Consider the following 27,212-nt stretch of genomic DNA (forward strand, 5'->3'; position numbering starts at 1 on the left):
TAGGAAAAAAAATGAGTAGCGCTATTATAGTATAAACCAACCGCCGTTTGGAAATGTTATGGTTAGAGAATTGGACTAGGAGCTGGGAGACCTGCTCAGGCATGAAGCTCACCTTTCGCCAGTCACTGCCTCTCAGACCAGCCTAACTCACAGGATTGTTGTGAGGATTGTGTGTGTTGGGGGGAAAGAAGCAAGCACACCCTATTTGATCTCCTTGGAGAAAAACATGGGCTTATAGATGCAGCAAATAATAAATATATAGTAATGTAGAGAAATACGGTAACTCCTGGCAAATCAGTGTGAGCTGAATGAATACATATGGGCACACACGACTTGTGAGGTGCAATATATGTGTAAAAAGCATTTGCCGCTGGACAGAAAGGATGTTTCCAAAATACTTGAGAGGAAGAGGCTGGGTCTCTGGCCCTCGCTCGTTTTGCTCGTTTTTCTACCTTTTTATTCCCAGGGCAGTTTACAGTAATCCTCTCCTTGGAAAGCAGTTTAGGGTAGGAACTCAAGAGGAAAGCCACTCTGTGCCTATTTCAGCTCAGGGCAATCCTGCCCCCCAGTGGGAGACTGGCGTACAATGTAAGGTACTTTCTTTTTTTAAAAAAAAAAATATTAAATTTTCCATTTTAACAATCAAATCACATTAAACATTCCGAATTATACAAATACATATCATATAGTCCAAATATTCTGCCAAATTATAATTTTTTATTGGGACCTCCCATGCTTCAAGTTTGGGGGGGCTCCATCAGGTAGCTGGCACCAACAGAAAGGAAGTTCACCCCCTGCAGCCAGATATTTATTTCTGTGCCTAAATTGGTGGGGGGGGGTTGGGGAGGGGGGCAGAATTTAGGTCACAGCCACTGGCTTTGCACCTGATCTCCAAGGGGTCATTTGCACAGGGGTCTAAGCACAGACATCTAGGTCTCATCCAGAGCCCCGCTTGTCCCATGCTTCCTAGGGCCGGGTCCAAGCAGTCCGACTGGAAGAAACAACAATCCATGGATTGTTCCGATTCAGCAGGAAACTGAAGTGTGGATGAATCCTAAGAGAGACGTGTTGATGTAATACGTTGTAAACGCCCCCCCTTTTTTTCTGTGTATGTGGGGAGTCTACCAGATGCCCTGTCACAAGGTAGTGCGGGAGGTGATCTCTAAAAAAACCTGGATACATAATACAAAACATAACAAAGATAAAACTAAAAAGTTAGAACATCAACACCAGTCAAATGCACGGGACAGTCATCCCCATCTCCACCAATAATGTTTTTTTTATTTTATTTGTAGCTATCTATCCATTTTATTTGTTTATACATTTCTATCCCAGGAGCTGAAGCACAGGGTTCACTGTCCATTTTCTTTTTGCTTTTATTTTTTAAATTTTTTATTTTATTTGCTCAACACATAACAACAAAAATACATATTACACCATAATATCATCAGTCGCGCCTTACATAAAGAATTAATATAAATTCCATAATCCATCAACTGTAATGGTCTCTTCCTTTTAAATCCAACTTCCCATCTACTCCATAAATCTAATTACCATTCTTTGCTGCCAATACGTGTTATTGTTATCATCTCAAATCAGTTCATAATGTATTCTATCATATACCTATTGCTGGTACTGTGGTGCCCCGCAAGACGAATGCCTCGCAAGACGAAAAACCCGCTAGACGAAAGGGTTTTCCGTTTTTCGACGCGCTTCGCAAGACGAATTTCCCTATGGGCTTGCTTTGCAAGACGAAAACGTCTTGCAAGTCTTGCGATTTTTTTCGCTCCTCCCCTTTTTCTGAGCCGCTAAGCGCCTTTATCCGCTAATCCGCTAAGCCTTTAATAGCCACTAAACCGCTAACAGCGCTAATCCGCTAATAGGGTTGCTTCGCAAGACGAAAAAACCGCTAGACGAAGAGACTCGCGGAACAGATTATTTTCGTCTTGCGAGGCACCACTGTATTATTCAACTGCCGCAACGGATCAGTATTATTAATTTTCAAATATATTTTAAATGCTCCCCATTTTGAAATAAATTCTTTCCTTGGTTTGTTCTTTAATTTTTCAGATAGGCTGTCTAATTCAGCATAGTCAATCCTTTTTTGGACCCAGGTTTGTCCAAGACAAGCGTAGGTTCGCTGTCCATCTTCTATCTTCACAACAACTTGCAGGTTAGCGTGTGAGACGGCAATGGACCTAAGGTCGCCCCAGTCAGGTTCATGGCTAGGCGGAGATCTCCCTGTCTTCGCGTGACACTGAACCAGGCTTTGCCAACCTGGAGCTGGTGGATATTGCAGTGCAAAGCCTCTGGAGGGCACATCCACTCTGACCATGTGAAACATCCTGTGTGTTTGACTGTGCACATGTGCAGTCTTGTGCAAATGATACTGTGAGAGGTCCAGAGGATGCCACTTCCATTCAACACGCACGCACAGAAGTCCCTTTCGAGTGGCTAAGCAAGGCTAACGACTTGGAGAGGTTTAAAAGAGAATTGGACAAATGGGGGGGGGGGGAGGAGGAGAAGGCTATTGATGGCTACTAGCCATGGTCGCTATGCACAGGCGCAACCATTCCGTTCTCACAGTGGCCAGCCCAGGGTGGATTTGATTTACCGTATTTTTCGCTCGATAACACGCACCTGACCATAACACGCACATAGTTTTTAGAGGAGGAAAACAAGAAGAAAAAAATCTGAATGAAACAGTGGATGTATCATCATGCTGTGGCCACAGACATGTGATTTCATGGTGAGTTTGGGGTGACTTACTTTTTAGGAGAAAAAATGTGAGTGTTATAGAGAGAAAAATACGGTAAATCAAATAAATTTAAATCATGATTTAAATTACTAGCCAGTAAGACTTGATTTAAATCTTTTTTTCTTTTTTACAGAACGACATTCCTGTTGGTATAATCTTAATAATTACAACCAGATGAAGGTTTCATTTTTTGAACCATTTAAATTTCCAGAGTAGTTTTTACAGTTATATTAAAAAATTACTGATTTGGTTATACTATTAGAAATACATAGATAATTATGAAATTGTAGTGAGGTTTAATAAGTTAACTGTTTATATTTGGACAACTTTTCTGCTGTACTTTATTGGAAGGAGAAAAACAATCCTTTCCGTAATACCAATTTCCTTAAAAACCAACTTAGACTGAGTTTCAGCACACATGAAAAACTTAAAACAAATCCTTACTTCCTGATGAATTGCCTTTGGACTACAGTGGTATCTCGTGTTACATACGCTTCAGGTTACACATTCCACTAAGCCAGAAATAGTGCTTCAGGTTAAGAACTTTGCTTCAGGAAGAGAACAGAAATCGTGCTCCAGCGGCGCAGCGGCAGCAGGAGGCCCCATTAGCTAAAGTGGTGCTTCAGGTTAAGAACAGTTTTAGGCATTGTTGGCCAGAAGGTGTTAAAGAAGGACAGAACTTTTTTTTTGTACGCAACAACAGCAGCAAGAATACTCATCGCTAAATATTGGAAGACACAAGATTTGCCCACACTGGAAGAATGGCAGATGCAACTGACAGACTACATGGAGCTGGCCAAAATGACTGGCAGAATCCGTGACCTGGGAGAAGAGACAGTGGAAGAGGACTGGAAAAAGTTTAAAGACTATTTACAAAAACATTATAAGTTGTATGAATGTTAAGAAAGTGCACGAAAAGAAATAACATGGCATCAGTAATTTAGTTGAAAGATATATGAGAATAAGCGGAAGTTAACAAGAAAGATGAAACCTGAAGTAATGTTATGTCTAAATTAAGCTGTTAGGCAATTGATAAAAATACTTAAAGTTTGAGGCATAACATATGAGAATAAGAATTGAAACAAGGTAATAAATTGCTGTTTATAATTTTATTACGGAGAACGCAGGAAAGGGAGATGTGAGGAAGTCCAGATAGTTATGAAAAAATGATGTATGAACTGTTATGATTTTTTTTTTCATTTAAATGTTTATGTTTTTGTCTACCTATGTTTCTTTTGTCTGTTACTTTTGTGTGATATGTTTGGTGATTTTCTTTTGTGTAAAAATTGCAATAAAATATTTTTAAAAAAGAACAGTTTCAGGTTAAGTACGGACCTCTGGAACGAATTAAGTACTTAACCCGAGGTACCACTGTATAATGTAACTCCAATAGAAAACTGAAATATTTTTTCCTCCAAAAGCATTTTATTATAAAAATCCGATTTAAAGAAAATAAAAATATCTGATTTTTAAAATATATATATATTAAAACCCGCTGCTTTTTATCCACCCTGGGCCAGCCAGATGCCTCAATGGGAGAGCCGCAAGCGGGGTCCCAGCGCAAGAGCCCTCTGCCCCGCTTCGGTTTCCAGCAACTGCGGTTCAGAAGCATTCCTGCCTCCGAGCTTGGATGCGGAGCAGAGCCACCGGACCACCGCGCTCCCGGGCCGGCAGCGCCTCGCCCGGACCTTCGAGCCCGGCTGGCAGGAATCCAAGCGGCGCGGCTTTGGGCTAGGCGAGCGGCCTCCCCTGCAGAGCGGCTGCCGGGCGCCGTGCAGTGCCGGGCGGCGGGCGCACGAGGCTGCCGTGGCGCTGCGCAGGCGGGCGGGCGAGCTCCGCGGAAGCGCGGCGCGCCTTGACCCGGGAAGCAGTGCCCGGGGGCGGGGAGAGGGCCGGGCTGCCGCCGAGGCGACCTTCCCCCATGCGCGGGGCGAGGCGGCATGGCCGAGGCTCAGCAGCTCCGCGTGCAGGAGGCCATCGACGGCATGGTGCAGGGGCTGGAGCGGGAGAACATCCGGAAGATGCAGGTCGGGCTGCGCTTGGAGCGCACGTGGGGATGCGCCCCGGGAAGGGAACTCGCGGGAACTCGCTCCCTCGGGAGGCAGGCGTGGGCACCAGCCTGGGCTGCAATGGAGCGCTACACGAATTCATGGAGGAGGAGGGGGGCTATCGGGGGCTGCTAGCCATGGAGGCTGCGCTGTCTCCATGGTAGGAGGCAGCGATGTTTCTGAACCCGTTGCTGGAACCGCCCTTGTGCTCGGGTCCTCCTTGACCCTTGGGGCATCGGGCTGGACTGGATAGGCCCCTTTTGGCCTGATCCAGCAGGCTCTTGAATCATCTGTGTTCAGCAAGGGGAGTGTACATGCGATGCATAATGGATACCGTGCTGATTTTAGGTCCCTCCCTGTTGATCTCCTTGAAAGGGTCAGAGGGCAGCGAGGCAGGGGGCGGGTGGGTGCTCAGCAATCCCCCAGCAACAGCCTTCCAACCTGATGCCCGCCAGGTGTTTTAAACTACAACTCCCATCAGCCGCCAACAAGTGTGGCTGAACCATTCCAGATGGAAGTTGTAGTCCACATGTTCTGGAGGGCACCAGCTTAGGACAGGCACCCCAGCAAGAATGGGCCATTACAGTGGTGCCCCGCAAGACGAACGCCTCGGAAGACGAAAAACTCGCTAGACGAAGGAGTTTTTCGTTTTCTTAGCCGCTTCGCAAGACGCATTTCCCCATGGGCTTGCTTCGCAAAACGAAGCTTGCCCCGCAAGCTCCGGGGATAGCGGGGAAGCGCAGCGCGTCTTCCCCGCTGTCCCCGGACCTCTTTTGAAGCAAGGGGCGGCGGGGAGAAGATCGCTCTCCCCGGACCCCTTTTGAACCAAGGGGCGGCAACGGGGAGAAGCGATTCTCCCCACTGCCCCTTCCCTTGCTTTAAAACAGGTCTGGGGACAGAGGGGAAGGCATGCGGCGCTTCCCCTCTGTCCCCGGACGGTCTCCATAGGAAAGCATTGATTGATTTTCAATGCATTCCTATGGGAAACTGTGCTTCGCAAGACGAAAAACTAGCGCGCGCCTTCCCCTCTGTCCCCGGAGATTGCGGGGCAGGCAACGGGGAGAAGCAATCTTCTCCCCGCCGCCCCTTGCTTTAAACAGGTCCGGGGACAGAGGGGAAGGCGTGCGGCGCTTCCCCTCTGTCCCCGGACGGTCTCCATAGGAACGCATTGATTGATTTTCAATGCATTCCTATGGGAAACCGTGCTTCGCAAGAAGAAAAACTCGCAAGAAGAAAAAACTTGCGGAACGAATTAATTTCGTCTTGTGAGGCACCACTGTATTTGCCACATTTCTGTTAGAATTCCTGCTCCATGACTACAGCCATGGGGTTTTAGTCTATCACATGACAGTGTATGTTTTGACTCCACAAAGTGGGACATGACGGAGACAGGATGTTTGATTTACTGTGTTCCGTGAAGTGGGACTATTGTCCTTTTTGTCTTTGCTGCCTGATGCTAGAGAGAGAGGGAGCCATGTTGCAGTGCTCTGTGTGTGTTTATATGTAAATAAAGTAGATTAGCCAAAATGCTGAGTTGCTGAGGTCTGTCACACAACTGCGAAGACTCTGCGGATCCCTAAGTGTGCCGGTGTCTGTTGGCATCGGTTGTTGTGATGTTCGGGCTGAAGAAAGCTTATGAAGCTCCCGAACGATCAGCCAGGAGGGAGGGAACATGCCAGTCGGGCATGTGTCTCTGCCAGAGTCCTACTCGAGTGTAGGACTAGGTCCTGACAATTTCAACCCTGCCCTTCCTCCAGAGTAGTTGTGGTGGCACTTCTGAGGTTATCTTACTGACACCCGGCTCTTTCCAGGGAATCATGTTCCGGTGCAGCGCGACCTGCTGTGAGAACAACAAGGCCTCCATGCAGCAAGTGCACCAGTGCATTGAGCGCTGCCATGCGCCCCTGGCTCAGGCACAGGCAGTGGTCACTCAAGAGCTGGAGAGATTTCAGGTGAGGAGAAAAGTGGGGGTGGGTGTAGGTGGGAGACTAGCTGGTCAGTGGGAAGTTGGACTTTGGTCTCAATCTGCCAGACCCTCCAGGGTTGCGCTCTTATCTTTCGAGAGGGCAATGGTCTGGATTGCTGAACCATCTTAAACAAATGCACTTCTTGGGTCACATTTGCAGCATACATTTGCAGCAGTATTGTACCAGTTCAAACAGTCCCGGCTTCCCCCGAAGGATTCTGGGATCTGTAGTTTGTTTAAAGTGCTGAGTTGTTAGGACAGGCATAGGCAAACTCGGCCCTCCAGATGTTTTGGGACTACAGTGGTACCTCGGGTTAAGTATTTAATTCGTTCCGGAGGTCCGTTCTTAACCTGAAACTGTTCTTAACCTGAAGCACCACTTTAGCTAATGGGGCCTCCCGCTGCCGCTGCCACGCGATTTCTGTTCTCATCCTGAAGCAAAGTTCTTAACCCGAGGTACTATTTCTGGGTTAGTGGAGTCTGTAACCTGAAGCGTCTGTAACCTGAAGCGTATGTAACCTGAGGTACAACTCCCATGATCCCTAGCTAACAGGACCAGTGGTCAGGGATGATGGGAATTGTAGTCCCAAAACATCTGGAGGGCTGAGTTTGGCATGTGCAAAGTCTGTTTTGGAGGCCTAATCCAGTTTGCTGCTTGGTTTAATCTGGCCCCTGTGGCAGCTTATTTCCTGTGGTAAAATCTTAAAAAGAAACCTCAATCCTAAAAAAAGCTCAATGACTTTGGGGTAAAATCAGAAAACAACTTCAGTCCTTAAAAAACAACAACAACAACAGAAAACGGTTAATAACTTTGGTCGGCCCTCACAGCCCTTCACTTCATCAAATCTGGCCCTCTGAAAAAAAGTGTGGACACCACTGGATGCCTGTGTTAGGAGAGCCCCTATTCCCCTAGGAGAGCTACAGTTCCCAGAGTTCCCTGAGAAGTGGTCCACCCTGAGAACTGTAGCACTGGGAGGGGCTAGGATTGTCCCAAAAACTCTCAGCACCTTTGACAAACTACAGCACCCAGAATTCGGGGGCGGGGGGGAGGCAGGACTGTTTAAAGTGGTGAATGTAGCCTTGATTTATTCCTGCGTTGCAGGGGGTTGAACTAGATTACCTTTGGAGATACCTTCCAATTCTACAAATCTATTATTATTATTATTATTACTACTACTACTATTACTATTATTATTATTATTGCAAATCCAAGAATATCAGTACAGTGGTACCTCGGGTTACATACGCTTCAGGTTACAGACTCCGCTAACCCAGAAATAGTGTTTCAGGTTAAGAACTTTGCTTTAGGATAAGAACAGAAATCGTGCTCCGGCAGCAGCGGGAGGCCCCATTAGCTAAAGTGGTGCTTCAGGTTAAGAACAGTTTCAGGTTAAGAACAGACCTCCAGAACAAATTAAGTACTTAACCCAAGGTACCACTGTATTATTATTATTATTATTATTATTATTATTATTATTATTATTGAAACCGTCATTTAAAAGCTCTTTAAGAGTCCTGTTTGAATGGCAGCTTCTAAGTTCTTTTGGTCCACTGATGAAGGCTGTTAATGCAACTTGTTCTTAGCCTTGCCCACCTCTGACTTCCATGTTTGCATGTTTTTTGCTACTTATAGGACCGCCTTGCCCGCTGCACGATGCATTGTAATGACCAAGCCAAGGACTCCTTAGATTCAGGGAGCAAAGAGAAGCAGATCAAACTGCAGCTGGACAACTGCGTGACAAAGTGTGTGGACGACCACATGCAGCTCATCCCCAGCATGACCAAAAAGATGAAGGAGAACTTGGCCAACATTGCCCAGTAAACGCCCTGGGGTGCGGAGGAACGGGAAAGGGAGATAATCAATTAAAATTAAGATGGGCATGATTACCCTTTCTGGAAACATAGAAAGAAAACATGAGGTGTGTCCAGAGTGACTTTTCTATGGTGTGACTGTATACTTGTGGCCTCCTGAAGGGCTTGAGAATTTAGGGTTTGGTTTGGGAGAAAGGCTGCAGATTGTCAGACGGTGTAAAAGAAAAAACAACATGCTCCTCTGGCATCAATGATATGTTTGTGCACAGACCCTTTTGTTGTGGTTCTTCCCCACCTTGTAGCAAAGTTGGGTGTGGGGAGGGGAATCCGGAAGGTGCTACAAAGGTAGCTCCGAAATCTGCTACCTGGTGTCTCAACTGGCTGTGCACCTCTTTCTTAAGCTGCCTTACAAATATAGACACACAGAAGTTCTGTCTCTGCGGTCTCTTCGGAAGGAGGTGGTTTGATATTACGTTTTTTGAAATAGCAGTGCTGAAACCAAACTGTCCCCAAATAGGAATTCCCCAAAGCTGAGGGGCTCCTTATGCCTTCAGCAGAATCTAGTATTAATCCTTCTTCTGGACATTACCACTTCAGACTGCTTGCTCAAAGGCTTCCAGTGTGGAAGAAGAGCAAATTGGAACCATGCATATGGGGAAGCTTGGGAGAAGTGTAGGCTCAGTTTTTCTCACTGAAATACTAGTTTTCAGTGAGCAGGGGAGGTTCTACCGACCCAGTAAGGAAGGGGGCATTTATGACACCTCCCCACCATGCAAAATGCAGCCTGTAAAGCGAACCACTTGGATTTTGCTGATTAAATCATAAATGTGGCTTTCAATGGATTTTTAAACACCTCTGTGTGTTTTGTTTTGTTTTGTTGGGCATTGGAATGACACAGCAACGTTTGGTTTTTTTGTTTTTATTGGGCACTCCTCACTCTGAAAGTCAGCCCCAAACTAAACACTTATAAAACTTGATTCTTAAATTAAAACCTTGTATTGTTTCTCAGTTTCATTTGAAGTCTAGGCATGAATGCTTGAGCCATTTCCCAAGTTCATTTCAGCCGTTGGGAAATCCTTCGTTGGCCACAAAGCACCCACAGTCCTTCAACTCCCTCCTCTCCTTCCCTGCTCAAAGACCTTCAGCAATTGTGAGGAACATTTTCCCAGTGGAACCTACTGTGGGATCCCCACCCAAGCAAAATAATTATTCCATCCTTTCTTTCATTGGCAGCTATTGACCTGTGTGCTGTAGAAGCAGAGAATGTATTGTGGTAAGGCAGGGGCAGCTAGCGTGGTACCCTTTGGATGTTGTTGGACTACAGTTCCCATTAGCCCCAGCTGAAAGGGTGATGGGAGTTGTAGTCCAAAACATCTGAAAGGCAGGCTGCCCCTGTACTCTCCTGTGAGATGTTACAATAAGGCATCTAGCAGACAAAGTTGTCCCTGGGAGGAAGTTCTCATGGCTGCTTTTGCTATCTTGTAATATTTAAAATAACTTCAGATATATGACTTTAAAGGTATATCATGGTAAAGAGGAGGTAAGGTTAGGGGCCAACAGCTTTTTGTGTCTTCCTCTAAGGGATGCAGGGAACTGTAGATGGCTGGAGTGCTGTAAAATTTGGATGGAGAAGCTTTGTTTATGGAACAGCCTTTGAAGACTCAAGTGTCACGTTCAGGTTTATGCATAACAATTCTACTAAAAGATGTCAATGGGACAAGTACAATGTGACATATAAAAGCCCCACCTGGCTCCTCAGCAAGTGAAACAATAAATAATTCCTTCCTACCCTTGCATTGAAAACATACTTTTTTGTTTAAGTGTGATTAAATTTATGTGTGCTGATCAACAGTATTGCTGCTGTGTTGAAACGGTTTCTCCTCAATTGCGTCTGAATTCTGTAACAATTTTAATTAGGGTTTGGATTCCCTGCTGCAGAGCCAACTAGCACTACACATCCTTCTAATCCAATAGTAATGTTTTCCCCTTCGGATGTAGGAGGTAGAGCTGTGAGTGCTTGGGTTAGGCCCAACAACCAGAAAAATGCTGACCAGCAAACAGCATTTATTGTGAATGTGGGTGTGCTCATTCCAGGGACAAGGACCCTTTGGGGCTGCAGGAATGCCGTTCCAAGAATTAACAAAGCCCCTGCCCCCTATTTCTCCCTCCCTTTCTTTAAACTGTGAATTATTTTCTTAAAGTTGAATTAAAAATGGTTTTTAAAAATGAAAACTGTGTATTGTAGGTATTTTAGCTGTGTTGAAAAAGTGGTATGGGTACTGGGGAGGTGGATGCATGGGAGATAAACTATGGTCACATCCACAACATACATTTAAAGCACACAATTCCCCACAAAGAGGCCTGGGACTGGGAACTGGTTTACTTTGGGAAAAGCCATATGCTTTTAGATGTATGGTGTGAATGTAGCCTATGATTGCATTTAGGGGAATTATTATTATATTTATTACCTACCCCTCACCAGAAGATCTCAGGACAGGCTATAATAATTTAGAATTAATAACAGTTAAAACAGTTTACAATCACAGAAATAGGGACAGCATTTTAAGCTTGGTAATTATTCCAGGCAGCAGCGGTAAAAGGATGTGATAATAGAAACGGCTTCTGTGTTTAACTTCCACCGCATACAGCCAGAGATCCTGTGCGCTTTTACTATAAAGTACTAATGATGTCAATATGACTTGCTTTCAGAATAAGCATAAGGTAAAGGGTAAAGGGACCCCTGACCATTAGGTCCAGTCGTGACCGACTCTGGGGTTGCGGCGCTCATCTCACTTTACTGGCCGAGGGAGCCAGTGTACAGCTTCTGGGTCATGTGGCGAACCAGAGCAGCACAAGGAAACGCCGTTTACCTTCCCGCCAGAGCAGTACCTATTTATCTACTTGCACTTGGATGTGCTTTCGAACTGCTAGGTTAGCAGGAGCTGGGACTGAGCAACAGGAGCTCACCCCATTGCGGGGATTCAAACCACCGACCTTCTGATCAGCAAGTCCTAGGCTCTGTGCTTTAACCCACAGCGCCACCCGCGTCCCTTACAATGAGCATACTCCGTGCTTTTTACCTAAAAAAATATTTAGGGGTACCCTCATTTTGACTCAAGAAAAATTATAGTTCAAATCGGGAAAAATACAGTAAATGGACAAAAGTACTAAAATTCACAAAATGTTTCTGCGTACCCCCAGAAAAAAGCACTGAGTATACTCTAGATTGTAGGCAGACTCGCTTCTTTGCCCGTCTACTCAGAAGTAAAATCCACTGCACAAATGAGTTTTACTCTCAGGTAAACGTGTGGCTTAATTTCCCAAGGGCCTAATAGAGTCCTTATTTGTCCACTAGATGGGATGCAATAGGAAATCTGAAATAAAATACTTAAACCCTATACATAAACATATTAGCATATATGCAAATAAACCCTAAAAGCAAATGAAGCATGGCCTGTTGCTTTACACGTGGGGGAAACGAGTCGATAGGACCCACCCGCAAAGGGAACAGCTCGGCCGCTGATTGGTTGGCGGCGGAAATCCGAGGGTAGACCGCGGCCGTCTACTCCGCGCTGATTGGTTGCGAGGACGAGGTAGTCCACGCCCTGCAGGCGTCCCTTGCGTTGATCTAGTCGTCCGCGCCGGCGCAACAGGCTCCTCCTGATTGGGGAAGAGCGGAAGCGGCGCCGTGACGTCATACGCCGGAACCGTGCTAAGGCGGGAGGAAGACGCTCGTCGCCGGAGCTGCCTGTGAGGAGACACGATGAGCAAAGCACACCCGCCGGAGCTGAAGAAGTGAGCGCGGGAGCGCGGCAGGGGCGGCGGGGGCCGGGGAGCCCGATGGGAAGGAGGCGAGGAAGAGCGGGGGGCGGCCGCCGTTAGTTGGCGAGCGAGCGCTTGGGCCTCCTCGCTCCCATCATGCACCGCACGTCGCCCGTGTGTGTCATAGAGCTACGAAAAAGTAGAGCAGCACATGGCTCGGGACCGCCGTCGTTTTCCTCCTTAGGGCGAATTGATCATAGAGCTAGGGAGGCCGTATTTCTATTTTTCTTTCTTTCTAAAGACATATAGTTCACCCTTTCCCTGTGTTAAGATGAATTTGACTGCAGTGATGCTTAATTATTCACTCTTATTTAATTTTCAGATTTATGGACAAGAAGCTGTCATGTAAGTTGAATGGCTTTTTTTTGTTTGCTGCATTTTGGGAGGAAAACTTTACTGGGACTTACTTTGTCTCTTGTCATCTTAACTTGTGCTGAATGGCAACCTGCTCTCACTTCCCCCATTCTTTGCTTCTGTAGCAGTACAGTCATACCTTGGGTTATGGGTTGCACGTTTTCGGGTTGCGGACCGCGCCAAACCTGGAAGTACCAGAATGGGTTACTTCCAGGTTTCAGCATATGCACAGAAGCACCAAATCGCATCATGCGTGTGTGCAGATGCGGCGCTGCGAACGTGCCTCCCACACCGATCACGTTTGCATCCCGAGGTATGACTATATGTCTAGTCAGGAAAGTAGCCTAGATTCCCTGTGATGCACAGCCAGCTGCCAAACAAACGTATGAAAGTGAGCTGTGCATCTTTCCCCTGGTTTAAACTGGGTTCCACAATTGTGAGCAAGAAAGGATAAAGACAGACTACCTACATATCTGTCCATCTTAATTCCGTAAATGTTGCCTTGGACATAGCAAACGTAGAATCAAGATAAAGTACCAAGAGGAAGTAAACTAACCTGACTGTTCCTTACAGTGAAATTAAATGGTGGCCGGCATGTCCAAGGAATCTTAAGAGGATTTGATCCATTTATGAATCTTGTAATAGATGAGTGTGTGGAAATGGCACCAGGAGGACAACAGAACAACATAGGGATGGTGGTAAGTAGAAATTAATTAACCTTTTAAATGTAGTTGAAACCGAAAAAGGCAGCTAAGCTAATGTCATTCATTGTACTTGAGAATTTATCGAAAGCATTTTCTAGAAAAATATCTTTGAGTTAGATTTTTTAAAAAATGCAGGAGTTCATCTATGTGGTTTTGCACTTTTGCCTGGTACTATATCAAACTGTAATCCAAAAGCTTGCAGTACTTTTTTAGTTTTATTGATTTTCAAAGCTTACAAAAGCTACTATAATAAAAAGATCAAGAATTAAACTAAAGAGGTAGACAAAATAAACCTCATAGGTCCCCCACCCCACCCACTTTCACAGAACACTTCTGAAGAATACCAGGATACTGCTCCAAAGGCATGTTTGCGCTGAAAGCAGGCAATATCCATATTCTTTTGCAAATGACACTTGTTCACAATAGAGTATACCAAAGCTCTACTCATACTTGGCAAAAAGTGGTACAGTGGCTTTGGAACTCATACATCAAAGTAAGAATTTTAGGATCTGTTTGAAAGGCTTCTTCTAGATGACTATTCAAACTGCATTTCTTCATGAAAATATCTTTTTAGCCCCAAGGCTTTTACAGCACTTTTGGATCTTTGGCAACATCCTTTTCTTAAAAGGAGGTCACCCAGAGCAGTCAGTGTGTGTACTTAAGAGTTATGAGGAAAATAAAGAGACCAACCTAAAATAATATTAGAGGCAGTTATCCTGAATACAAGTTACTGGAAACCACAGAAGAGGAGTAGGCTCTTGCGCTCAAGTGAGAACAGGATACTGGACCAGACGCCTATGGGCGTGATCCAGCAGGCTCTTCTTACATTCTTAAGTGTAGCTGTGGATCTTTTTTAACTCTTGCAGAAGGCTCTTCTCTGACTTCTCCATAACCCCTTGTTTTCTTGTCCCATGTTCCTGGGACAGCTGGTACCTTGACATTGGCCAAGGTGTATGGTTTGTGTCTAGACTCCTTCAGAACAGCCTCTTTCCACATGAACTTGTCAAATCTTAGATGCGCCCTTTTCGGCTTTCTCTCTTCCCATTACTTAATTGGGTAGGAACACATGAGATAAACTTTGGTGGTTGCGCTGCAGTTTCAGAACTTTCTCCCTAAGAAAGCTCATCCGGCACACAGTTTGTCCTTTCAGTACCAGGTGATGACTTGCCTTTTATTTTTGGTATTTTAAGTTAGAAGATTAAGGTGCTTTGGGTGATGTTCACTGTTAGTCATAATCATAAATAGACTAATTATAATGAATTGAATTGTCAGTGGGTTAACTCCCGAGTATGACTATTATTTGTTATTGCCCTTTAAAAGGCTTTGAGCAAATAATGTAGGAATAATAATAACAAAGCTTAAGCACTGAAGTGTGGTGACTTTCTGCAGCTGTCTTTCGTGATGTGGGAAACAGGTCCCTTTTGTGAGTCTATAATATTCTTCCTTAAGCCACTTGGCAGTATTTGGTTGGTGTTTAACTTTCAGTGTTTTTATTTCTAGGTAATACGTGGAAACAGCATCATTATGCTAGAAGCTTTGGAACGAGTATAAACAAACCAGTGGAACAAGCTACAATGTGGACATTTGTTTTTGTATTGTAGATTTTACAGGCATGACACTCTCGTTGTGATTTTTTTTAAAATAAATTGTTAAAATTGGATCAACGTACTCTACTTTTTTGAAAGTAAATTCAGGGTGGTTTGAAGTCTACATGGTTGACTTCTCAGTGCATTAACAGGATAAAACTGAGGGCTTCTTCTGTTTTCTTCCATGTAATTCTTTCATTTGATAAACAGAACGAATTGTTCTAGCATGTAGCAGTAAACTAAACTTTTGGCAGTAAGGCTCATCACAGTTAAGGCACCTTACCCTTTTGAAGAGACTGTACTAGAGCACATTGGGATAACGAGGATGAACTCATTACATACTTCCTTTTGCTGAGAGACTAAAAGAAATTGCCAGATTTCATTCAGAATTTCTGAATACTAGCAAAAGGTCAGTGCACATAATTTTATAGAATGGTATTCAGTGCTAGCTTTGTGCTCTTTTACCAGGCATGTTGTGACATTATTGTGCCTGATGTGCAAATAGTGGGCAGCATAAGCAGACTGAAATACATAGAATCAGATAAACTGCATCTATGCCGTAGGTGCATTTAAGATAATCAGTTTCCTACTACGTACTTTTAGTGGATTTAGACTGTGCTTAAAGCAGTCTTGCGCCTCATGGGAAAAGGCTGTCAAATTGATCAACTGTAAGTAGCCTCCCTTAGTAAGCAACTAAATACACACAGTCCCCTCTCTTGGACTACATTTGTATTTTATATCAGATGCAGCTAAACATCAGAAATCTTACTTTGTCTAGCAATAATATGGCTTGAGTTATCCATTATCACAGTGTATAAGATTGGGACTTCTGAAAGGGAGATACATAATTGGACAGTATGACAATACACAATGAGTGGGCATCAGTATACTGATGGGAAAATCGTAACAATTTCATTTACTGTCACCCCTCCTTTCAGCTACTTGCTCTCAGTTGTTAATCCACCCCAGCCCAGCACCTGATGGCTCTTGCATGTTGCTAACAAAGTAAAATCCTGAATTAAGCTGCATGGCTCAAAGACAGCTATTCTTTCACTCCCCTGTGCCTCGTTGCTATCTTTTCCTGTAAATATAGTAAAAGAGTTTTCAGTAGGTGATGCACCACATGGTCTGATACAGCTTGCTAAATCCTCAGATCCACTTTCTTCTCTTCCCCCACCCCACCAAATACAGTATACCAACCTAGATTTCCTCCCCAGCTGTGTGTATTCTACCTCAGAGTTCTGTTTTGAGTCTCTCGTGCAAATCTTCTTGATCAATCATGTCTGCCTTATCATACCAGTGATGGTAGGCTAAAAGAGCAGCATTCTTGGCTGCGATCGCACTCATTTCCATGGCACTTGCAGCCCATTCGATGCTGTTGAGGTAGTACATTCTGTCATGGAGAATGATAGGGGGGCATTTCTCTGGGGGGCTGTAGTGCGGGTAGGCAAGCCACGTCTTCACTTCAACAGAATCGTAAGACGAGAAAAGCAAATTCAGTTGCTCCTTGGTGAGAGGCTTGGGTGAGAACACTTTCCAAACAGCAGGGCTCAGAAGCGGCTTAGTTTTATCTTCAACTGGAGAGACCATGCCAATACAATTGATAAACAACTTTGGGTGCTCCATTGTGAAAATGGCAGTTAAAGAGAACTTTGAAGGATCCTGGTAGCCAAAGTAAGAAGTGTTAATGCGCCCATGGACAAACGTTGCCACAGTCTGATGGTAGGGCTGGGAGAACTCGGGAATGGGTGGCTTGAAGTTGCGGAAAGTTATGTTGGCAATTTTACGCTGCAACGGGGTGGCAATCAGAATGATGTCGTACAGCTCTGACATTAATCCTGACGTAGAATTGTAGGTGACTTCATAGAGCTTCGCAGTATCTCCTGGGAGACAAAGAAAGTACTTTTTTAAAAGCAACACTTTATTTATTTAAAACGTAATCAAGAGTAATCCACCTGATGTAGAACTAGGCCAGTTTTCCAGCAAATTTCATGTGGCTTTGAAGAGGAAAAAAAGTTGTAGTTGCAACTACAAGTAGTCTGTCTGGCTTTTATTATCGACATCTATGCCCCTTCCTTTCATCTACCCAGCCAGTTCTGACTTCCCATGTCCAAACCAATATATCTCAACCAGCAGATTCTAATGCAATTACTTTTTTCTACTGCATCACAAGTGTAAGAATGTTGTAGCAAGCTCACCTAAGCGTCCCCTTTTCAGCGTTTTCTCTTCCAGAGCAATAACAGTGCCAGAAATCAGTTGTGCTTTAGAAGCATAAAGAAGGCCAGTGCATACCAGTTTGTTGCCACCTTCTACTGACCAAAGTCCAGAATCGGCGCCTGCCAAAGATACGGCACCTACCAGGGAGGCAATAATAAAATTTCACACAAACCTGCAGAACTCTACAACTAACAGTGAAGATAAAAAGCATTTGAAGATTGTATATCTAATATTAGAATTTTATTATTATTAGTTCTTTATTACTAGAAGATTCCGGGGTGTGTGTGTGTGTATGTACAAAAGTGTGAATAAAACTTTACACAACATATAGTACGCACGCACACACACAAATAGGTAACCTACAATAAGCCATAATTTAAGGCAGACAAAAAACAAAATAAGGAGCAGGGGCAACCCATCCTGTTTTGCCGTCTGAGGCAACATGAGAAGGTGCCAAAGCCTCGCTTGCTGAAGTTGCACAGGGTGCAATTTGGGTGGGAAAGCCATCCAATAAACATCAGATGATCCCCAGGGCTAGCTGGCTAAATTAGTCCTATTTGGGCCAGCGAGGAGACCAGGGGAGAATTAGCTGTGGGATCCCAGAGCAGGTCATCTTCAAAAAAAGGGGAGCGGGAGGGAAGGAAGGGGAATAAAAGATTAGGCTAAGTTCAAATTGAAAGCCAGGCAGAATAGTTCTGTCTTACAAGCCCTGCGGAAGGAAGATGGAGAAAAACTTTTCTCAATCCACTTTCTCTGTGCCCTGCATAATCTTGTAACCTAAAAAGTCCCAAACGCTGGAACTGGGAGTCACTCCATCCCCTTGATCATTTTGGTTGGCATTTTCTCAACACGTCTTCCAAGTCTACAACATCCTTTTTGGGGTGAGGTGACCAGAATTGCAAATGCAGACACACAATATGGATTTGTATAACAGCATTATGAAAATCAGCAGGTTTTATTTTCAATTCCTTGAACCTTCAAGATATGGCAAATCTGCAAACAAGCTTTGCCACTTACCCACAAAGCTATTGATGTTGGCACCTTGGCCATAGTTGACTCTCATAACTGGAGTCACCATCTCATTGATGAACTTCTGAGAGAAGCTGGTCTTCTGCAAGGCCTGATCAATGGTAACATTCAGCATCTGAACAAAGTCAGCCCCTCCGAGGGCATGAAGTAAACCCTCAGTGCTACTGAAGGCATAGTCGTAAACCTGATACCGATAGATCCTTTGTGCAAAAGGGGGGAAAGAATTAAGATATGGGAAAGCAAAGACTGTGCAGGAGGAAGACAAAGTTAGTGATTAGTATTGTTTTCGATAAGACTTTACTTATATTGGGTGGTGCCCTTTCAGAAGCTTTGCGTTGTTCTCAAACAGAAAATAAATTGATGTTCATGATTGCTTTGCTGAGTGCCACCAGTATGCACAACCACTTAAGAATACTGACCCTAATTTAATTGCAACTTATTCCACTGCACAGGACTGGTAGCTAAGAAGCCTGCACCCCAGATTGCTTTGCTAGTGCTTCCAGGTATTTATTTAGGAATCTGTGTGCAGTGTTGATAGGACGGGTTTTTTCTTTCTCCCCCCACCTTGTACCTGATTGTAAATAGCAAATAAAAAAGGGTCCTAATAATGATGAACACTGGCTTAATGAGACAGAAAATACTGGCAGTGAGTCGAGGCTTAAGGGAGAGCATATTTTAACAGGCCTGGAGTAAAGCAATTGATTCCTTATGTATGTAATTTCTTCTCTGTAGGCAACTTCCATTTGGGGGCCCCAGGTTAAGACAGACTTCACTGTGCATCTGATCTTGTATCTAACTGCCTTGCTGGATACTCAGGTGGTTATAGTCGTTTTGCAGACTTGTTCCTGCTTGCTCCTGAAGCTTTGAAATGGCTATCAGAAACAGGTATCAGAGAGCGGCTGGGGAAACCAGCTTGACAAGTCCATAGTCTAGAGTGCATTGGGGCAGAGGGCAGGCAGTTTCCTTTACATTTGTGTAATCAATAAATCCTCTTGATCACAGGATAAACCTATGAGATAACATTCCTAGCTTGGCTAGCTAACACGGGCACTGAGAACATGGCATGTGTCAACAACCTTTTTCAGCCATGGGCCAGTCCACCGTCCCTCAGACCTTGTGGGGGGCCAGACTATATTGGGGGGGGGGGATGAACGAATTCCTATGCCCCACAAATAACCCAGAGATGCATTTGAAATAAAAGCACACATATTACTCATGTAAAAGCACACTGATTTCTGGACCGTCCGCGGGCCGGATTGAGAAGGTGATCTGGCCCCCGGGCCTTAGGTTGCCTACCCCATTGGTACTCTTAATTACAGTGGTACCTCGGGTTACATACGCTTCAGGTTACAGACTCCGCTAACCCAGAAATATTACCTCGGGTTAAGAACTTTGCTTCAGGATGAGAACAGAAATTGTGCTCCGGCGGCGCAGCAGCAGCAGCAGGAGGCCCCGTTAGCTAAAGTGGTGCTTCAGGTTAAGAACATTTTCAGGTTAAGAATGGACCTCCGGAATGAATTAAGTACTTAACCCGAGGTACCACTGTATTATTATTTTTTAGTAAAAGGTGGGCAACATCTAACTTCCTAGCCAGAATGAGTAAACCATTCCAGTTTGGGGTTAAGGCAGCCTTTGCCAGTCTGGCATTTCCAGGTGTTTCAAAAGTACTGGCAAGGGCAGGGGCCCCACAGGTGTCAGAGAAAGGTGCAGTGGCTATAGGTGCCATGCTAGGGTGGGTGGGGAGGGGGCCTGCATTGAGACAGGCAGACTTACCTCATAAATTTGTCTAGCACATCCTCTACCCACATGTATATCCGCACAGGATTCAGTCCGTAATGCCAGAGGAGCTTGAGAAAATTCCAAATGTACCAGCTGCTCTCCTCAAAGACAAACTCATCTCCATTGTAGACGCCCAAAAGGCCACCTTGACTCTGATGGATGTTAAGACCTGCAGGTTTGAAAGCACAGCCTGTGAACTGGGAGACAGTCTGAGTTGACACTGGGGCAGCAGGGTGAGAACTCAGCATCCGTTTGAGATTTGGTGACTGATGGATGGGTGCACACAGGCCTCTCTATCAGAGACAGGATTTGGTGGGAACACGTATTTCGAAATTTGAACTCCAGTAAGTCTGCTGTTCAGGGACGCGGGTGGCGCTGTGGGTTAAACCACAGAGCCTAGGACCTGCTGATCAGAAGGTTGGCGGTTCGAATCCCTGAGACGGGGTGAGCTCCCGTTGCTCGGTCCCTGCTCCTGCCAACCTAGCAGTTCGAAAGCACATCACAGTGCAAGTAGATAAATAGGTACCACTCCAGCGGGAAGGTAAACAGCATTTCCGTGCGCTGCTCTGGTTCCCCAGAAGTGGCTTAATCATGCTGGCCACATGACCCAGAAGCTGTCTGCGGACAAAGGCCGGCTCCCTCAGCCAATAAAGTGAGATGAGCGCCGCAACCCCAGAGTCGGCCACGACTGGACCTAACAGTCAGGGGTCCCTTTACCTTTACCTAAGTCTGCTGTTCACTTGTGTCTTTTTCGGAAATCTTGAGAGGGTGGGGAATGTTCATTTCCTTTCTGCTATGTGACTACAGTCGTACCTTGGAAGTCGAACGGAATCCGTTCCAGAAGTCCGTTCGACTTCCAAAACGTTCATAAAGCTCCTGCAGCCAATCGGAAGCTGCGGAAGCCATGCTGGACGTTTGGCTTCCAAAGAATGTTTGCAAACTGGAACACTCATTTCGAGATTTGCGGCATTCAGGAGCCAAAATGTCCAAGCACCAAGGCATTCAGGATCCAAGGTATGACTGTATTGCGGAACTTGTCACGCTTTACGTAGATCTGATTTAGATCTCATAAAACCAGTGTTTTAAAACAATAGCACTGGTTGCCGGTTCATTTCCGGGCCTAAATCAAGGTGGTCACATGAGTGTTTAAAGCCCTAAGCTACTCACTAAAAAACCCCAGGCACGTGAAAGATTGCCTCCTTCCCTACAGACACACTTGGGTGCTAAGAATGGCATAGGGGGATGCAGTCCAGGAAAGGGCCTTTTCTGTGGTGGAGAGAAGCTTCTGGCAAGTGTGGAAGACACACTTCTTTACCTTGGCTTTTGACACCTGAGATGTACCCATCTTATTCTTGTTACTGTGGCTTACAGCTTACATTCTGAGAGGAAGAAAAGCAGCGATACCCAGACCTGTCACACACACAAACACAGGCCTGTCTTACCCATTGAGGCTAGTGGCGCGGGGCACCAGAGCGCCAAGTTCTGGATGGCGCTAGGCGAGAGTCTGGGGAACACGAAATGGGTGTGCTGAGTGAGCGAGGGTGCGTGCGCCACTCCCGCCGAGCGTCGGCTCTGCTTTTTCCCTTTTAGCCTGCAGGCAGCAAATTATGCGGGGCGCCAGAGGGCTAAAAGGGAAAAAACCGAGCCGACGCTTGGCGGGAGCGGTGCATGCACCCTTACTCACTCAGCGCACACCCGCTTGCTCGGTGTGCTGCCTGCCATGGCCACCGTGGCACGAAGCGTCCAGCTGAGCCCGGAGGCGCCGCGTCCAGCCTCCGCCTCTTCCCCGCCAGAGGAGCCACCTTCCAGCCGCTGCCCGCCTCCTCCAGCCCTAAAAAAAGGTCAACTCTGGGAAGGGAGGGGCGCAGGAGGGATCTTTGCACCATGGTGCCAGATATGCTTAAGACGGCCGTGCACAAACACCCCCAGAAAGAAAACGCCCCTCCCATTTCCTCCAAATTAATTATAGCAACCTTCCCCAGACATTCGGCCCTCCAGATGTTTTAGACTATAACTGGCTAGAGCGGATAGGAATTGTAATCCAACACATCTGGTGGGCAGAGAAGGCTGCACTATAGCCTTTTCATTGGCGTGAAATGGAACTAAAACAGTTTCCACTGGCATAAGAACAAAGGAGCAGGGATGAAACCTGCTCCTAGGGAAAATAAGGTGTCCATACCTAGCTCTTTCACAAAATGTTTCATGTGCAGGTTAAGGGGGTGGATGACAGCTCCTCCTGCTTCGTAGTATTTCCCTTCCAAATTGATAGTAGCCGCACGGCCTCCGACTTCTCCTCTTTCAAAGATATCAATCTGGATGTCTTTACCAAACTTCTGGCGCAGGAAATAGGCTGCAGATGTGCCCCCGACACCAGCTCCAATCACACCTGGAATTAAGTTAATTTTCCTGTATTTAATTCCTTTCAACAGAACTCAGAATAAGGTAACCTGTATAAGATTCCCTCGGAAGGTGGTGGACTCTTTCATGGGAGGTTTTTACGCAGAGCTTAGAGGGCCATCTCTCATGGATGCTTCAGTCGAGATTGCTGCATCGCAGGGGGCTGGACTAGATGACCCTTGGGGGTCCCTTCCTCCTCTACAATTCTGTAATTCTCTAAGAACATCAGAAGAGCCCGCTGGATCAGGCCCAAGGGATGTGTTTTTGGAAGCAAGGGCACAGTGGCCTGAAAGAGTCTTGGAACCACTTAAATAAACTGTAATGAGCAATGAAAGTCCAGGCAGAGGCTTAATACAGTGGTACCTTGGTTTGCGAACAAACTGGAACGTGTCCAGAGGAGGGCAACCAAAATGGTCAAAGGCCTGGAAACGATGCCTTATGAGGAACGGCTAAGGGAGCTGGGCATATTTAGCCTGGAGAAGAGGAGGTTAAGGGGTGATATGATAGCCATGTTCAAATATATAAAAGGATGTCACATAGAGGAGGGAGAAAGGTTGTTTTCTGCTGCTCCAGAGAAGCGGACACGGAGCAATGGATCCAAACTACAAGAAAGAAGATTCCACCTAAACATTAGGAAGAACTTCCTGACAGTAAGAGCTGTTCGACAGTGGAATTTGCTGCCAAGGAGTGTGGTGGAGTCTCCTACTTTGGAGGTCTTTAAGCAGAGGCTTGACAACCATATGTCAGGAATGCTCTGATGGTGTTTCCTGCTTGGCAGGGCGTTGGACTCGATGGCCCTTGTGGTCTCTTCCAACTCTATGATTCTATGAACAGTCTGGTTTGCATACGTTTTGGATTACAAACAAGTCAAACCCGGAAGTGCGTGTCTCGGTTTGCGAACTTTTTTTGGACTACAACCCTTTTTTTTTTTTGGATTACGAACAAATTTTTTTTGTAGGCCCCATTGGCGAAAGTGCGCCTTGGGTTACAACCTGTTTTGGTTTATGAACAGACCTCCAGAACGGATTAAAAGGTCTCTGGCAACAGTTTGTTTGTTTATTTTTTTAAAAAAAACTTAGTGGATATTTCACGGGAAAACGTAGATCTAGATTAAATAGCAGGGGGAGGTGTGCAGGCTGGGATTTTGATGCCAAGAGCACTGTGTGATCACTGTGAAAAACTTGCATACCATTTAGGAGCATTACCAATCTACCATAAAGGTATGTCCCAGGAGTTCCTGAAAGTAATAATAATAATAATTTATTATTTATACCCCGGCCATCTGGCTGGGTTTCCTCAGTCACTCTGACGATAAAACTTCCCTAAACAGGACTGCCTTCAGATGTCTTCTAAAAGTCAGATAGTTGTTTATTTCCTTGGCATCTGATGGGAGGGTGTTCCACAGGGCAGGTGCCACCACCGAGAAGGCCCTCTGCCTGGTCCGCTGTAGCTTCAATTCTTGCAGAAGGCCCTCAGCGCTGGACCTCAGTGTCTGAGCTGAACGATGTGGTTGGAGACGCTCCTTCAGGTATACTGAGAGCTGAAACCTTTCCGTTGATCATCTCATAGATTTAGTAAACAAAGCTGGGGTGAAGTTGGAAAGGGGTGTTTGAGTAATTTGGTCATTTGTTGACCAAACCACTGTCCAGAATTTGGATACTTGTGGGCAGTCCGGTGGAGGAGGGTGCCTCTGTCTCCACAGCCCCCCCCCCAACTGGAGGAGGAGACTGGAATGTCACATGGGCAATCTGCACTGCTGTGCACTGGTGTACGACTTCCATTCAACACTTGCTCACATAAGCTGAGACTGACCCATCAGGGTTTAGAACGGCCTTGGTCCAATATACCCGAAGGAGCGTCTCCACCAGATGTCAAAGAGAAAAACAACTACCAGACTTTTAGAAGACATCTGAAGGCAGCCCTGTTTAGGGAAGCTTTTAATTTTTGATGGACTATTGTATTTTAATATTTTGTTGGAAGCTGCCCAGAGTGGCTGGAGAAATTATTATTATTATTATTATTATTATTATTATTATTATTATTATTATTATGGTACATAGCATTTAGAATCTTTTATTTGCACGTGCATTTCTTTCTCCTATATACATGTTTGATGTATCACAGTATTTTAATATTCTTTTGGAAGCCGCCCAGAGTGGCTGGGGAAACCCAGCTACATGGGCGGGGTATAAATAATAAATTATTATTATATTATTATTATAAGCTGTCCAACTGGTGTAAGCAGTTTGGTGTAAGCATTTTCTAAAGGAAAAACTGGACTAGCTTGTTTCAAAAAGCCACATGTGGGTTTCCAACCAGGGTCAGCACATGTTTCACAAGCCCATGAGTCGATGGCGCACAGAAAGTCATGTCCCAATAGGGCTGGCGGAACTTTGTGTGGCAAAGCATTATTTGCTTCAAGACGATTTTTAACTTTACACCTATCGTAATTGAAGTTTCATGTGAAATGCATGTCTCCACAAGCACACGTAGCAGCTCACAGTTATTGGGAATTGAATTTCCTCAAAGGGTGAACTCCCAAGTACATGATGCCAGGCTCAGGAGGAGGGGGGCGGAGAAAAACCCACTTCCCTATTTTCTGCTGGTTGTCATGGCCCAATAAAAAGGCCTCTCCTTTTTGCCCATGGTCTCCTACTAAGGAAACTAGAATTTTAAAGGTGGTATTTAGTCTGCATTAATGAGGTGCTGAAGCGATGCACGCTGAATGTCCGAAGATTTGCATGGATGTGAAAATTCACCCCACAGAGCTTTTCCTATCCCAATGGGACACAGGGCAGAGAATTTGCATCCGCTTTAAGTTCTTCGCAAGATCTATCTCAGGATCTCAAACTCAGTTTCCAAACTTAGTTGGGTGCTCCTGAAAGCAGATCCACCTCAAAGGACGGATGTGTGGCCAGGGAGCCAGCCCCCTTTGAAATGAAGGGACGACTCTGTTATATCTCATCTTTGTCAAAATCCGTGTGGGGAACACCAACAAAGACTATTGCAACTAAGATCATAAAGGCAAGATGCAGAGCGCCTTTCCTCTATGCGTGTAGCACTCTGGAAGCTGAGCGCTCTGCACATGCTCCAAGGCACCTTTGCATCAATGCACGAGGGTGCGCGTAGGTGCCATTGCAAATATGTGCGCGTTGGCGTCTTTGCCCTTAAGCCCCTTGCCGAAAAGTAACGAGGCGGCAGAGGCTCCCCCCCCCCGACCCTTCCTTTCCTCCGGCCCCAGCCCCCCTCCGCCACTCCCTACCTATCCTGGCGGGCGGGGGGCGCAGCTCCTGGTTCCCCCGCGCGACTCCCTGCCACAGGGCGGCCAGGAGCGGCAGGGCGCGGAGCAGGCAGCGGGCGGCCATGGCGGCGGCGGCGGCTGCTCGGGAAAGATGGAAGGAGGGAAGCGGGGAGGGAGGGAGTCTCCTGGGCCCGCGCCCCGCCCCGCGGCCTCTGGGCGGCGGCGGAAACGGGAGGCGGCGCGGGCCAGAAGGGTAGACTGCTGCTGCGCCGGGAGGATTCCTCTGGCAACGCGAGCCGGCCAGGAGCCTCCCGCCCGCCCCGCGGAAAGAAAACCCGCAAGGGGTGGCTCCCTGCCGCCGAGTGTGATAGAAATTTGGAGGTCTTGTTGTTGTTGAGTCGTGTCCGACTCTTCGTGACCCCATGGACCAGAGCACGCCAGGCACTCCTGTCTTCCACTGCCTCCCACACTTTGGTCAAACTCATGCTGGTAGCTTCGAGAACACTGTCCAACCATCTCGTCCTCTGTCTTCCCCTTCTCCTTGCGCCCTCCATCTTTCCCAACATCAGGGTCTTTTCCAGGGAGTCTTCTCTTCTCATGAGGTGGCCAAAGTCTTGGAGCCTCAGCTTCAGGATCTGTCCTTCCAGTGAGCACTCAGGGCTGACTTCCTTCAGAATGGATAGGTTTGATCTTCTTGCAGTCCACAGGACTCTCAAGAGTCTCCTCCAGCACCATAATTCAAAAGCATCCATTCTTCGGCCATCAGCCTTCTTGATGGTCCAGCTCTCACTTCTATACATCACTACTGGGAAAACCAGAGCTTGAACTAGACGTCTTGATCTACAGGGTGGCAATTTCAAATGTCTCTATATAGCCTTGTGCGCCATTTTTCTGGGTTCCTCCTTCTTTCCTGTGGGTGAGGGGAGCACCCTGTTGCAGCAGATCAATAAAGATCAGGCTTACTAGCTGCTTTGCTTCTCAATATTCTCTGGTTGGCCTCTGTTATTTTCTCCTACCTATAGGGAACCTAATGTAAGGACTCTATATGGGCTCTTGGATACCCCATAAGGGAAGAGGGCATTTTTTGTTTACAACACAAGCATCTGCTCTTTGCGGGTAGACTGCCTCTGGACGAGGAGCTTCATCTCGGCAGGCTCAGTCATCACCCTTAGAGCACCCGCTGTGGCGCATCTAGTCCAGCCTCTTGTTCTCTCAGTTGGCCAAATACCCGCAAGGACCTAGGGGTCCAGGTAGACTGCCTCTGGGCCCGGAGGCTCCATAAGGAGAGCCTGGATGCTGGATCGGGGCCCAGCCAGATGCCCCCAAGGGAAACCCTGCAAGCAGCATTCGAGTGAGAGAGCCACTCCCCTCCGGAATCTCCCCTCTGGGGATCCAGACCCTGGAGAGAGAGCACAGCCGCCAGGACGAAGAGCCTCCACCAATTGGTCTAATCCTCTTTTAAAGCCATCCAAGTTGGTGGCCATCGGCACTGCCTCCTG

General features: G+C 46.1%; 3 protein-coding genes across 4 annotated transcripts; 2 read left to right on the top strand and 1 right to left on the bottom strand.

Moving 5' to 3' along the window:
- Positions 1-4,623: 4,623 nt before the first annotated feature.
- Positions 4,624-10,816, top strand: FAM136A (family with sequence similarity 136 member A). Of its 2 annotated transcripts, XR_014010311.1 has the most exons (4): positions 4,624-4,785; positions 6,618-6,758; positions 8,406-9,584; positions 9,648-10,816. XR_014010311.1 is itself a non-coding variant. In XM_081203294.1 (3 exons), the coding sequence occupies exons 1-3, from the start codon at positions 4,699-4,701 to the stop codon at positions 8,592-8,594; spliced, it is 417 nt and encodes a 138-aa protein (XP_081059420.1). In that variant the 5' UTR covers positions 4,624-4,698; the 3' UTR covers positions 8,595-10,816. The 2 variants fall into 2 exon arrangements, 1 of the variants encoding a protein (XP_081059420.1); XM_081203294.1 differs by having other exon boundaries at positions 8,406-10,816.
- Positions 10,817-12,245: 1,429 nt separating this feature from the next.
- On the top strand, positions 12,246-15,124 carry SNRPG (small nuclear ribonucleoprotein polypeptide G). Its single transcript, XM_081203318.1, has 4 exons — positions 12,246-12,379; positions 12,729-12,751; positions 13,334-13,458; positions 14,965-15,124. The coding sequence occupies exons 1-4, from the start codon at positions 12,348-12,350 to the stop codon at positions 15,013-15,015; spliced, it is 231 nt and encodes a 76-aa protein (XP_081059444.1). The 5' UTR covers positions 12,246-12,347; the 3' UTR covers positions 15,016-15,124.
- PCYOX1 (prenylcysteine oxidase 1) lies at positions 15,081-25,892 on the bottom strand. Its single transcript, XM_081203114.1, has 6 exons — positions 25,735-25,892; positions 22,255-22,461; positions 20,070-20,244; positions 18,285-18,496; positions 17,249-17,404; positions 15,081-16,933 (listed from the first exon to the last, which is right to left on the bottom strand). Exons 1-6 carry the CDS (start codon positions 25,835-25,837, stop codon positions 16,284-16,286), a joined length of 1,503 nt encoding a protein of 500 aa, XP_081059240.1. The 5' UTR covers positions 25,838-25,892; the 3' UTR covers positions 15,081-16,283.
- Positions 25,893-27,212: the final 1,320 nt, after the last annotated feature.

Source organism: Podarcis bocagei (genome assembly GCF_964188305.1).
Source record: "Podarcis bocagei genome assembly, chromosome: 7".
NCBI classification, from domain to species: Eukaryota; Metazoa; Chordata; class Lepidosauria; order Squamata; family Lacertidae; genus Podarcis; species Podarcis bocagei.

Excerpts from the sequence above, each read along its gene's own strand:
- PCYOX1 (XM_081203114.1), bottom strand. The coding sequence starts at position 25,837 with ATGGCCGCCCGCTGCCTGCTCCGCGCCCTGCCGCTCCTGGCCGCCCTG. Across the intron at positions 22,462-25,734 it reads CCCCCCGCCCGCCAGGATAG|GTGTGATTGGAGCTGGTGTC; the intron begins GTAGGGAGTGGC and ends ACTTAATTCCAG. Across the intron at positions 16,934-17,248 it reads GCTGAAAAGGGGACGCTTAG|GAGATACTGCGAAGCTCTAT; the intron begins GTGAGCTTGCTA and ends TTTGTCTCCCAG.
- FAM136A (XM_081203294.1), top strand. The coding sequence starts at position 4,699 with ATGGCCGAGGCTCAGCAGCTCCGCGTGCAGGAGGCCATCGACGGCATG. Across the intron at positions 4,786-6,617 it reads AGAACATCCGGAAGATGCAG|GGAATCATGTTCCGGTGCAG; the intron begins GTCGGGCTGCGC and ends GGCTCTTTCCAG. Across the intron at positions 6,759-8,405 it reads AAGAGCTGGAGAGATTTCAG|GACCGCCTTGCCCGCTGCAC; the intron begins GTGAGGAGAAAA and ends TGCTACTTATAG.
- SNRPG (XM_081203318.1), top strand. The coding sequence starts at position 12,348 with ATGAGCAAAGCACACCCGCCGGAGCTGAAGAA. Across the intron at positions 12,380-12,728 it reads CACCCGCCGGAGCTGAAGAA|ATTTATGGACAAGAAGCTGT; the intron begins GTGAGCGCGGGA and ends TTTAATTTTCAG. Across the intron at positions 12,752-13,333 it reads TATGGACAAGAAGCTGTCAT|TGAAATTAAATGGTGGCCGG; the intron begins GTAAGTTGAATG and ends TGTTCCTTACAG.